Below are 12859 nucleotides of genomic sequence, written 5' to 3'. Positions count from 1 at the left end.
TGCAGCCAGCTTCCCTGCTCCGATACCTGGGATTTCCGCCGCACTCAGGCACCCCCGGTCTTTCTGTGACCCTGAGGGTCCTGAGACCACACTGCCCCGCGAGGGTTCCACCCCCAGCTTAGCCACTGGAGCGACGTCCCTCAGTGGAGCGGACTTCTAAAAGTTCCGATTTTGTGCTCCCCGGCTCTATCACTTGCCAGAAGCGGCCGACGGAGGCCCCTCCCCCCCGTCTAGCCTCCCGAATATTGCCTCGGATTCACTTCTCCGCACGTCCTACCTTCCAGAAAGTGGTCGCTTTTCTGTTCAGAGAGTTGTTGCTATTCTTTTCTTAGATCTCCTGTTGAGTTTGTAGGTGTTCAGAATGGTTTGATCCCTATCCAGCTGAATTCCTGGGACCAGACGAAATCCAGGTCTCCTACTCCTCCGCCATCTTGCTCCGCCCCCTAAACTAGTATTTAAAATATAGTTGGTATGCTTTTGTATTCTCTTCTTCAGAATTGAATCAATTTTTTTTTTTTGTAGATATGCGTGGGAGAAAACACTTTCTTAAAAGATTTATTTCAGAGAGAGAGAGAGCGGGCACGCAGGCAGGCGAGCCGAAGTGGGGAGAGGGGGTGGGCAGAGGGAGAGAATCCTCAAGCAGATTCCTTACTGAGCACAGAGCCTGAGGGGATGCAGGGCTCAGTCCCAGGACCCTGAGATCATGACCTGAGCCAAAATTAAGAGTTGGCTACTCAACCGACTGAGCCACCCAGGCGCCCCTGGAGAAAGCACTTCTTTCTAACAGTATCATTTAAAAAGTTCTTTGTAGGGGCACCTGGGTCAGTTAAGCAACTGCCTTAGGCTCAGGTCATGGTCCCAGGGTCCTGGGATGAGTCCCGCATCGGGCTCCCTGCTCAGCAGGGAGCCTGCTTCTCCCTCTGCCGCTCCCCCTGCTTGTGCTCTCTCTCTGACAAATAAATAAAATCTTTAAAAAAAAAAGTTCTTTGTGTGTTACATAAATAGTGCTACTGCTAATTATTATTAGATGATAAGAGCAGAGGTAAAGTCAAATTGAGATGTCCTTTTTGAGTCTGTAAAAATGTAGATGCTTGGAATTTTTAAATTATTTGAATTTTATTTTAACAGTTTGGTTGATAGAGTTGAGAAATATTTATTAAAGGATCATGCTTATTAAGCATTGGTAATGTATCTGTTCAACAATACTTACTTGCCTAGCCAATTTATGTCACACCCAGTTCTAGGCCCTGGGAATACAAGGATGAATAAACCATTATGGGGTTTATATTTTAGTTGGATAGGAAATGAACAAATTGTAACGTGAAGTGATAAGTGCTTTTGAAAAAATATAACCTAGAGTGAGGAGAGAGAGTATGATGGAGTGGGGACTATTTAGATAGATTAGTCAGGGAAGGCTGTTTTGAGGGAAGAAGAAAATCTTGTAAAAAGTTACTCTGGGCAGATGGAATAGTAAATGGCGAAGAGCATGAGTCAGGATCTAGCTCATTGAGAACCAGTTTGGTATGTTGGAAGAAAGGCAAGAAAACTGGTCTGACAAGAGCAGAGAGAATGAAGTGGAGAATGATAGGAATTGAGGGTAAAGTGATTGGCAGGGGCAGAGCATGTTTGACCTTATTGCCCATGGATTTTATTTTGAGTGTACAGTTGACATACGACATGGAGTTAGGGGTGTCAGCACCCCCCCCACATACTGGAAAATCTTCATATAACTTTCTGACTCCCCCCAAAATTTAAATAATAGCCTACTGTTGATTGGCAGTCTTACTGATAATATAGTCAGTTAGCATATATTTTATATGTTATATGTATCATATATTGCATTCTTACAATAAAGCTAGAGAAAAGAAACTTATGAAGAAAATATTACAATGCTGTACTGTACTTACCGGAAAAAAAAAGTCATGTATAGGTGGACCTGTGTAGTCCAAATCTGGGGGCAGAGTTGTGACATGTTTTGATTTTTTACAAAGTTCAGTGCAGCTACTGAGTGGAAAACTAGCCATAGGAAGGGCAAGGTCTCAAGCGGTGGACCATTTAGGAAGATTTAACAGTGATCTAGGCTTGTGGTTTCCAATGTATTCATGATGATCCATGTGGTGCATAAAAAAAACTGTTAAGGGGCGCCTGGGTGGCTCAGTTCGTTAAGCACCTGCCTTCGGCTCAGGTCATGATCCCAGGGTCCTGGGATCTAGCCCCACATCGGGCTCCCTGCTTGTAGGGAAGCCTGCTTCTCCCTCTCCCCCTCCCCCTGCTTGTGTTCCCTCTCTCGCTGTCTCTCTCTCTGTCAAATAAATAAATAAAATCTTAAAAAAAAAAACTGTTACAACTGTATTTATACTTATTTTTTTTAATTAAGCTTTATTAATATTTGATATACATATTGGTACTGGCACCCACATTCCATTTGTATATTAGTTACATGTGACCCACCATTTTTCGCCTGAGCAACTGGGTGAGTGCTGGTATTTACTGAGATGGAAAACAGGGCAGAGTAGGGTTCGTTTGGGGGTAAGGATGGGGAAACAGTAACACAATTTGGGGCATTTTAGGTTTGAGATGCCTCTTAGAAGTCTAACGAGATTTATCAGGTATGTGGTTTAAATGTATGACCTGGAGCCAAGGTTAGAGATACAAGTTTGGAAATCATCAGCATAGAGGCAGTATACAACTTTGGAGCCAAACTGTGTGAATACAGATTTCAGCTTTGCCACTTACTGACTTGAATTGTGGACAAGTTAACTTGGCATATCTCTGTTTCATTTACCCCACCTATAAAATGGAGATAATGAGTGTTTGCCTCACCGGGTTATTGTGAGAATTAAATGAATTAATAAAAGCAAAGTCCTTAGAACAGCATCTGGTATGCAGTACACACTAGATACTAACTATCACTATCAGTTTATGAATGGTGTTTAAGACCAGGAGATTAGATGAGATGACCTAGGGAATGAATGTAGGTAGAGAAAAGGGCCCAAGGAAGGAGTGCTCAAATAATATAACCTTTAAGATTCAGAGATAGGAGGGAGGAGACTGAGGAGTGGGGTAGGGGTCCAACCAGGAGGATGTGGGGTCTGGAAGCCTGCCTAGTGAAGAAAACATTTCAAGGGGAGAAGTCATCATTGGATAAATTCTGCTCAAGAGTTTGAGTAAGATGAGGACCTGGAATTGATCAATAGGTTTGTTAAAATGGAAGTTGTTGGAGACCATGGGAAGTGGTTTCAGTTGGTGTTGGATATGAATATCTGATTGGAGTGGGTTAAGGAGAGAATTGGAAGTACAGAATTGGAGAACATGAGTATAGGCAACTGAGAGGGGTTTTTCTATAAAGAGGAAGAGAGAAAATAGAGTGGTAGTTAGTCCACCAATATGTGCGGAGTCAAGGAAAGGTTGGAGTGGGGTATGTGTTGATTTAAAATGGAAGATAATGCAGCAAGTTTGTATACTGATTAGAGTTCCCCAGTGGGAAGAGAAAACTTCACATATGAGTGACATGGAATAGTTGCAGTAGACAAGACCTAGAGTAGGTAAAATCAGGTGGTTTTTAGGGCACAGATGGAGGGATTAGTCTTAGATACTGGCAGGGACCCTTCATCCATTGATGAAGGTAGAGAATATTAGTGGAGATTACAGATAGATTGGTGGATTTGGTTTTTGAGTGCTTTAATTTTTCCAATAAAAGGCAAGATTATCAGGTGAGAGAAGTGGGAAGGAGTTTGTAAGGTTTGAGAGAGAGAGGAAGTGAAATAGGCGTCTTGGAAGGTGGGATAATGAATTGACTAGGGAAGTGCAGGTGAAATGTCAAGGAGTTCCAGGGGCTGATCTGACACTGGTGATCATTAAAGTGATTCCAGGAGACAGACGAGGGAAATGTGTGGTCTTGAGAGCATATGCAGTGAAAAAGCAGTGGGGATAACGTCTCCTCTGTTTCTGTTTTGAACTCTAGTCACATGGCTGAGAGGATTGCTCTTGGAACATTCCTCAGATCCATGGATATTGACAGAGAAGTTAATAAAAGCAAATAGGCCAAAACCGAATCATTTCATTTTTGCCTATGTTCAGTTTCTGTATCATGTTATTTTGTGTAGAGGATGAGTTTTTAGAGGTGTTTATGTTGCCATATCTCCTTGAGCATGCCTGCTTTACACAAATGATATCAAATAGGTTCTGGGCTACTTTTAGTGAATTATATTTGGTTGCTGTGTTACGTTAAAGTGAAAAACTCTAATAGGAAAGCTTAATGGTTAGATAGCCTCACCTAAGTTTTCCCTGGGACCTGTGGTTTGCATTAATCTAGGATTATCACTCATGTTGATTTCATACTTTGTGTTTGATTACAAGTCAATTCAAAGTCTAGTTTTCTTTTCTTTCAGGTGCTGGAGAATCTGGTAAAAGCACCATCGTGAAACAGATGAAGTAAGTTGGAACATGGCCTTTTGTAAAACTACATTTCCTCATAATGCGTGAAAGTCCATAGTATCTTTTTTTTTAGGTCTGTGGTAATGATTTGTGGTTTTCTTTTTAAAGAATCATTCATGAGGATGGCTATTCAGAGGAAGAATGTAAACAATATAAAGTAGTTGTCTACAGCAATACTATACAGTCCATCATTGCAATCATAAGAGCCATGGGACGGCTAAAGATTGACTTTGGGGAAGCTGCCAGAGCAGTAAGTGTTTCTCATTTCTTCTTCACTTGCTTTCTTTTAGTAGATGCAGTTAAGCAAAATTTGCTCCATGTTTTAGGGAAATGAATTCAAACAACAAGATAAGATGTAGCAAGTACTGTGCTCATTTGAGAAGTATTAGTAACCTGCTTTAGGAGATGTAAGATAACCACCACACAGAGGAGTCAAGGAAATGGGGTTTTGTGGATATCCTCTAGGTTTCTGTGACAGCCGTTCTTTATTCACTTCTTTTATAGCACTGTTTTGTTTTATAGTAGTAAATGCTAGTTAATTGAAATAATCTAAAAGAGGTAGCTCTGCTTTTCTGCAGTGTAAAGATAAAAGGCAAATATCAGTCTCCTGAAACATACTTGAGAAGGACATGAACATTTAGTCACAATTATAGGGACAATTTTTAGATATTCAAAAATTCCATATCCCTGTACTACTTTGGACTATAACCTATACAGTTGGATTATACCATGTCCTAGGATAGTTCTTGCACACGTCAGATATTCAAAAGTTGTGTTGATTAATTATAATACTTAGTGCACCATGAAGTTCTTGTTTGTAAATTAGGATGTTTGATGCAGTGGAGAGAGGGCCAAAATGAAGGCAGGAGATCTTTTACATCTCCAGCTGTACTCCTAAGAGAAGGCTGGGAATGTATAGAATGATTTCGTAGAACTAAGGGAGTCTTCAGCTGTGTTCAGAGTGTTGTTCTTAGGTGCTGTGGACAATAAAAGGAGGTGACTTGGGAAGGCTGCCAGGAAAGGCAAAGCCTATGTGTCTGTGAAGTAGCTTAGGGACTCTTAGCTGCTCTCAATTTATCAATTAACAAGCTATTATTAATGCAAATTAATATTCAGTAAACAAGTAGAGAAATTGTTGATGAGAAAGATCACAAAAGGATGGTTATAATTGGATGGTATTCAACTAGGAATCCTAGAAGTGGAATAAGGGAAGAGGAGCTGGGGTAAGGATTATAAAATGATTGAAGAGAAGAGCAGCAGAAGAGGGGACAAGGAAATATGTGAGGCACAACTTTTATGTTTTTGTTTAAAAAAGGTGCCGTATCACAATTAGAGACTTTATTTTTCTAGGCCTCTGAGAGGGGGAAATAGGATAGCGAATGCAAGAATAAACAAGGCATTTCTGTCTTACATCTTTCCATCCTTTCTCTACCTCCTGCTTTTCTTTCCCTCTATTCCTTTCTTCCCTCTGCCCCCCGCCCCCAGCTCTCTCCAGTGTTCTTATTTTCTCATCCCTCCCTGTCACCTAACTCTTTTGTCTCTGTCATGTTTGCCCGATCCGATAACTGGTTGATGCTACTGTATTTAGTTCTTTTCCTTTCTTTACTGGCTTTTTCTCCATCTCAGTTATTTACACCTTCTCTTTGTTTCTTCCTTTTTTATTTCTCACTGTCTGTCCTCCTTTATATCTCTTGATCATCCGTCCTCCTTTCATTTCTTTCCATTTCAAATTGGTTGTTATTAATGTTTGGGTCCTCACACTACTTTGTCACCAATACAATTGACATTTTCTGTCTTTGTCCAGTTGCGCTGCTGTAACAAAATACCACAGACGTAGTAGGTTGTTAACAACAGACATTTATTGTGCACACTTCTCGGGGCTGGAAGCCTGAGATCAGAGTGCTAGCATGGTTGGATGAGGGCCCTCTTCAGTTGTAGGCTTCTCACTGTGTCTTCACATGGCAAAAGGCGAAGGGAGCTCTCTCCAGTCCCTTTTATAAGGGCACTAATCCCATTCATGGGGCCTCCACCCTCATGACTGTAGTACCTCCCCAAGGCCCCATCTTCAAATACTATGATATTGGGCATTGAGATTTCAACATATGAATTTTGGAGGGACACAAACATTCAGACCATAGCATCCCTCATCCTTTCATTGCTTCCCTTTATCAAATGAGTGTCATTTATCTTTGGGTGTTAACACTCCTATATCCCCAGATGCAGCCAACATCTCCTTAATTCCTTTTAGGCCTCCTGAATCACCTAGCTTTCCAGCATTCACCCATCCTAATCTACAGCCCTATGTAATTTTTTGAAGTTTCCTTTTTTTTCCTCCATATGTAAGGGTTTCTATTTCTAGTTCCTCAACTTATCCTGGTCTGGTTTCTTATGGTTGATTAGAGAGTGAATGGACAAGAATAGAGATGATGAGGGGTAGGTTGCTTTTTCATATCTCCTTAAGGGTAGAGGTATGAAGTTCATTGTAAAGAGGGGCCTCCTTAAAGGCCTATAAGAGGGCTTATTGTGGAGAAGCAAGAGTAGGTCAGTGGAAGAGATTAAGTGGTAAGGGAAAAGTGCTTCCCCTTAAAACTGTGTTTACGAAGTCAGGACAGCAGAAATATGTAGCAATAACTCTCTCTCTGTTTTAAAGTTTCTAAAATTAAATTGTGTTATTAAAAAAGTAATGCTTATTGAGGCTTTTGAATAGCTTGTATGAGTAGTTCAAATTTCAGAATGGACTATAATGTCTTCATATGTTAAATAAAGCACTATATACATAGAAGGACATGCTCAATATTGAGTATGTTTGCCAGTTGGTATAATTTTTCAACTTCCCTCAGTCATTTGTTCCCTTATTTAAAATGTTTATCTCTGAAAGAAGAGGGGAATATAGATGTTAGATGCAGTTTCTTAGAGAGGGATGGACATAAAGTATTACTAGAAAGAATGCAGGTAAGCACCTTATAAAGGAGGGCTGTTAACTTGGCTGAAGACCCCGAGTTTGGCAGCATTTCCTGGAGTGCACAATGGTTAGTTTTGTTTTGTTTTGCTTAGGTGGGTGCATGAGTTTTGGGAATACACAAGTCTTAGGAGTTTTGGGTTGTGATTTCACGTGTGGTCGGAAATGCTTTTTGCTTGCTAGTTTATTGTCCTAATGACTACTTAGGATACAGTTGATTGCTCCTCTTCCCCCTTTACTTTTTCTTTACCCAGTATAGGTATTTTTTTAGTATCTGCATTTTACTAGTTATTTGGAACTCTCCTTGAGGCAGACAAATAGGAGATTTGAGGTGGGGAAAGCATCCCATGCGACTTGGGTCTATTCAGTTTTTTAAAGATTTTATTTATTTTTTTAGTAATCTCTGCACCCAAAGTGGGGCTCGAACTCACAACCCTAAAATCAGGAATCACATGCTGTACTGATAGAGCCAGCCAGGCACCAAGTTCGTTCGTTTGTTCTTTCTTTCTTTCTTCCCTTTCTTTCCTTTCCTTCCTTCCCTTCCCTTCCCTTTTTCCTTTCTTTTTTCCTCTCCTTTTTCCTTTCCTTCCTTGAGACCTGGGTTTATTTTTAAACTATCTGACAAGGGTGGGTAGACTAAAGCAAAATTATCAGAGTTCTCGTAGCCCTTTTCTGTCCTCTTTACAGCTCACGTTTTAGGTTTAAAAACTGTAGCCACTTACAAAGCTTTTTGACTCATGAGTTTTTTTTGTTGTTGTTGTTTAAATATTTTATTTATTTATTTGTCAGAGAGAGAGAGCATGAGCAGGGGGAGCGGCAGGCAGGCAGAGGGAGAAGCAGGCTCCCCACTGAGCAGGGAGCCCGAAGCAGGACTCGACCCCAGGACCCTGGGATCATGACCTGAGCTGAAGGCAGAAGCTTAACCAACTGAGCCACCCAGGCATCCCTTGACTCATGAGTTTTGATCAAATCTCTTTGTAACTTTCTTTTCCTCTTACTGTCTCCCCCCACCGCCCCCCACCTTATTTAGAGGATTATTATTCTTTGGGGAATCTAGAAACTGAATTTTTCCCTGAGGGATTTATTTCCCTCACTAGGCTTCCGGACTTCTTAAATAACTCAGTCTCCTCTTCTTCCTGTTGTTCTGTCTGAGCTGAAGGGGGAAGAAGAGAACACTTTTTCCTTAAACTCGATTAATATTTTACTCCCTCTGACGTGTTTAGACTTTACCTCTTACATGCCAGGTTTTTCATTTCTATTTTTATTGTAGACTTCCTTTAACAGAATGGGGATGTGTTACATATGCCTATCTCACAGAGCAGTTTTTCTGTCAAAAAATCATGACTGGGGCGCTTGGGTGACTCAGTCAGTTAAGCATCTGCCTTCGGCTCAGGTCATGATCCTAGGATCCTGGGATTGGCCCGTGTTGGGCTCCCTGCTCGGCGGGGAGCCTGTTTCTCCCTCTTCCTCTGCCTGCTCCCCCCTTCTCTCTCTGTGTCAAATAAATAAATAAAATCTAAAAAAAAAAAATCATGAGTAAGCAGGGTGGAGATTTGTAGGCCAGTCAGAAGAGGTCTTTTTCGGAGATGGTGGTATGTGGTAGGGGGACTGAAATCATTCCTCAGCTCGGCTCTGCACTTCTAACTACAGTGGAGTGAGTAGGGGGAGTGACTTCATTGTAAATTCTCTCAGACTGCCCTGCCTGGAAAGGTCTCTCTAATACTTGTCTTAAAATAATGAAACATATAATGTGCTTGTGTTTTAGAGAGACTCTTGTGTCAAGTCTTTAAGAAGTGGAGAATCATTTGTCTCTCTTTCTTAACTGCTTTCTTCAGGATGATGCCCGGCAATTATTTGTTTTGGCGGGCAGTGCTGAAGAAGGAGTCATGACTCCAGAACTAGCAGGAGTGATTAAACGGTTATGGCGAGACGGTGGAGTGCAAGCTTGCTTCAGCAGATCCAGGGAGTATCAGCTCAATGATTCTGCTTCATAGTAAGTAATTTTTCCATAACAGAAAATAATTTGGTGACCCTAAGAAAGTTTAGGGTCTGTCCTTAACAAAACATTTAAGTAACAGACGCTCTTAGAAGTCTATAGCATTCCTTTGAAGATGGTTTCAGTTTAGGGTTATATAGCCCTTGGTCATTTTGTATGACTTGGAGAAGAACGTTGCCTCTTGGAATGTAAATGGGAGAATTGGCACCATGAAAAGTAGCTCCATGGTAGCTTATAATAAGGAAGTGAAAGAGGAGAGAAATCTTTTGCAGCTGGATCCTGGATCTCTTCCAGTTCCCTCTGCATAAGGACTTTGCATTAATTGCCAGCTAGTGAGGGAAATTAGAATTGTGATACCCCTTTTTATGCACCCAACTCTGTGGCCGGGCTGCACTATGGATTTCTCTGGTACCAGTCACCACTAATAAATCTTTTGCCAGATCAAGATAGTAGACTTTGTACAGAAAGAGAATGTTGAGTCTTGGAAGGAAGTCAAAGCATCTGTTTGTCAAGGAAATTCTCTTAAGAGTTACATAGTTTGAGAGAATTTGTAATTAATACTTGAGCAAGGCTATTATATGCTATCCTATCTTCTTTTACAACATGTTTGTTTATAAAGACATATTCAGAATGTACTTTTTAATGTGCCTTTTGGGGACTTGGAGAGTTCTTGGTAACTGTATCTATCTCTGTACTAATTGGGGACACTAAGCATTAAGGTATTTTCTCCAATATTCTATTTTCCTATCCTTCATTCTTGTTTAAGTTGTTATAAGAAGGAGTTAAATTATATTTGAAAAACTTAGTTATTCTTGAAATGAAAACTTTAGAAACATTTCAGGATTCTTGCCCATTTTTAAATATTTTTTAGTTGCATATGTTGGTAGTTTCAGTAATTCTCCCAATAGTCATGAAAGCTATATTGTTATTATTTTTTCTATCATACATTCATTAAGCTCTGAATCCTTTAACTACACCAGAGAACATTGATTTATAGAGGTTTTTTTTCCATAATATTTGATCTAGGCTTGACTGATTCCTTAACATTAATGGTAGTACTTTTATAGAAGCTTGTTAATGATTCACTTATAATAGTGCCACCTGTTCTTCAGTTTTCTAGCCAAAAAATCTTTAGGAATCCTGAAATTACCAAAAATTTAGTTTAGCTTTAAAAAAAATTAATTTAGCTTTGAAGCAGTCTTTTAATTATTTCACTGAATAAATTACATTTCTTTGGAAGTATTTACAATTTGTTTTTGACTTAGATTAAAAAAAACACAACTTTTCTGTTTCATGAATGAAAGAAAGAAATACTCATTCTTATTGAACATAGTTCTTATTTTAATTTTAGTAATTCAAACACCATTCTCGAATGTCCTATCAAATGTAGGAACATACAAATGACCTTTAAATGTCTGAGGGCTTTTGGTTTGGTTTGGTTTTGTACTATGCAACACACAGTTGATTCAGTATTTAGCATTAAGTTTCAGCAATCTTTTTTTTTCTCCAAGATTTTTTTTTCAAGATTTTTTATTTTTAAATAATCTTTACATCCAACATGGGGCTTGAATTCACAACCCCAAGATTGAGTCACATGGTCTACTGACTAAGCCAGGCAGGCGCCCCAGAAATCTTTTTATAATAAGAGTAACATTTCCATATTTGTTTGCTTTTAATTGGCCTTCACAGCTTAATTTTGGTAGAATTAAAACCACTTTTGTGTAGTGTATATAGAACCTACTTCAGTTGTCCTATGCTAGGTTCACACTTTTTCTCATTATCATTTCTGTGATACTGAAGCTCTGATTTTGTTCTGCCACTTTAGTGACAGGTTCAGAATCTTTTGGGAAGGAACTAGTTTAGTCTGTTGATTTGCTATGTACATGGTTGGCTTCACCAAGTAAAAATAAATGTGTGTTTTATTTAGTTACCTAAATGATTTGGATAGAATATCCCAAACCAACTACATTCCAACTCAGCAAGATGTCCTGCGGACAAGAGTGAAGACCACAGGCATTGTGGAAACGCATTTCACCTTCAAAGACCTATACTTCAAGTAAGTCATTAACCTTTTTGTTACATGTGTGAAAGACAAATATCTTTCCTTTAGTTCATATCTCTTAATCCGGGCAAAATTTCTCTAGGCAATAATCTTTGGTTTAAAAACCTGCCATCATATTCATCAGTTGGTATTTGAATGTTTTAACTGAATGGGGGCCCAGGCCTTTCTTCTTTCTCCAAATAGCATCAAATAGTTTTGTCCATTTGGAGGAATTTAAATTCAGAATTAAATTATAAATAGCAATAAAAGTAATCATACGGTTATCATTTTATTTTATTTTTAATTTTATTCTTTTCAGCTGCTTTTTTGTTGGAATCGTCAAAACAGGTATTGAATGTTTGTTGTTTAGAAGGGTAACAACAATACTAAGGATAGATACTTAGTGATGTGGCTTTGTTCTGCCATTTTGATAATAAAATAGAAATGCTTCACTCACCCGTGTTGATCCTTACCGAAGCGCATTTAGGTTTAATGGAATGGAGCTAATATTGTCATGGTTCTTGGACTGATTTGTGCACAGTATCATGTAAACTAAGTTCTTGCTGTAGTGTAGAATGGAAAATTGATACAGCAATAAAGGTATTTTGGCTAAGTATGATGACATAAAAAGTGGTTGTTATAGAGAGAGAAAATTCTAGTACATGAATACAAAGGACTTTCTCATTAGCATTAGTCATTCTGAAATAGGCTTCGGCTTGTCTCTGTGTTAATGGTCTTTTGTAAATATTAGAACTGTCTTTTTGGTTCCCACTTCCTGCTTTTGTGACCTTTGAGATTAGGGGTAAACTTTTCCCCTTCAATATATATTTGTTCCAGCTGCCTCATTACGCTCATATGTGATCTGTGATTCTCAGCACTGTCGCACACAAATGTAACTTCTAGCTCAGAACTTCTCCGTGTTCTTTTCTCTGAAAACAGTTGCTTCACAGGATTTGGGAAATCCATACAGAGTTTAGGTATTACTAGATACCACTTGAGGTCTTGAAATCTTAACAAACCAAAACAGGTCAGAAACATGGTGCAGGAAAATAGCAGTTCAGCTGAATATTTGTAGAATAGAAGAGCTGCTTATCTTTAGCACTGATGAATTTATTTAACTGGAGTAGCAAAGGCCATATGGATTTATATCACCTGTGCAACCATAAGAATGAGATGTCTTTTGTGTACGATAAGATTAGTAATCCATTTATAATTCGATGTGGTGAACTTTATTTAGTGTGGAAAGCATTCTTGTTGATGTCATAGATTGATCTTTAATTGGGTAAATCCTACTGGTCTTCTTATGTCAGGATCAACAGCCAGATCTAGTTAAAGTGCTGCACCCACTTTATTGTTGGTATGTAGATATCTTGTTATGAAGTACTATCACTTCTTCCTTTTCCTCTTCTCTCTAGGCAAAACCACT

The 12859-nt window shown here is 39.2% G+C and overlaps 1 protein-coding gene across 1 annotated transcript in view; it reads left to right on the top strand.

The window, feature by feature from the left end:
• The window catches only part of GNAI3 (G protein subunit alpha i3), a 46376-nt gene that overhangs the window by 24305 nt on the left and 9212 nt on the right, over window positions 1-12859 (top strand). Inside the window, exons 2-5 of the mRNA XM_036109866.2 lie at window positions 4392-4434; window positions 4546-4687; window positions 9232-9389; window positions 11320-11448. Of these exons, the coding sequence (XP_035965759.1) occupies window positions 4392-4434; window positions 4546-4687; window positions 9232-9389; window positions 11320-11448 (472 nt within the window). The remainder of the gene's footprint in view (window positions 1-4391; window positions 4435-4545; window positions 4688-9231; window positions 9390-11319; window positions 11449-12859) is intronic.

The sequence above is a fragment of the Halichoerus grypus genome, chromosome 5, assembly GCF_964656455.1.
Source record: "Halichoerus grypus chromosome 5, mHalGry1.hap1.1, whole genome shotgun sequence".
NCBI classification, from domain to species: Eukaryota; Metazoa; Chordata; class Mammalia; order Carnivora; family Phocidae; genus Halichoerus; species Halichoerus grypus.
Note: the sequence above shows the minus strand (reverse complement) of the source record. Positions and strands in the feature narration are given on the sequence as shown.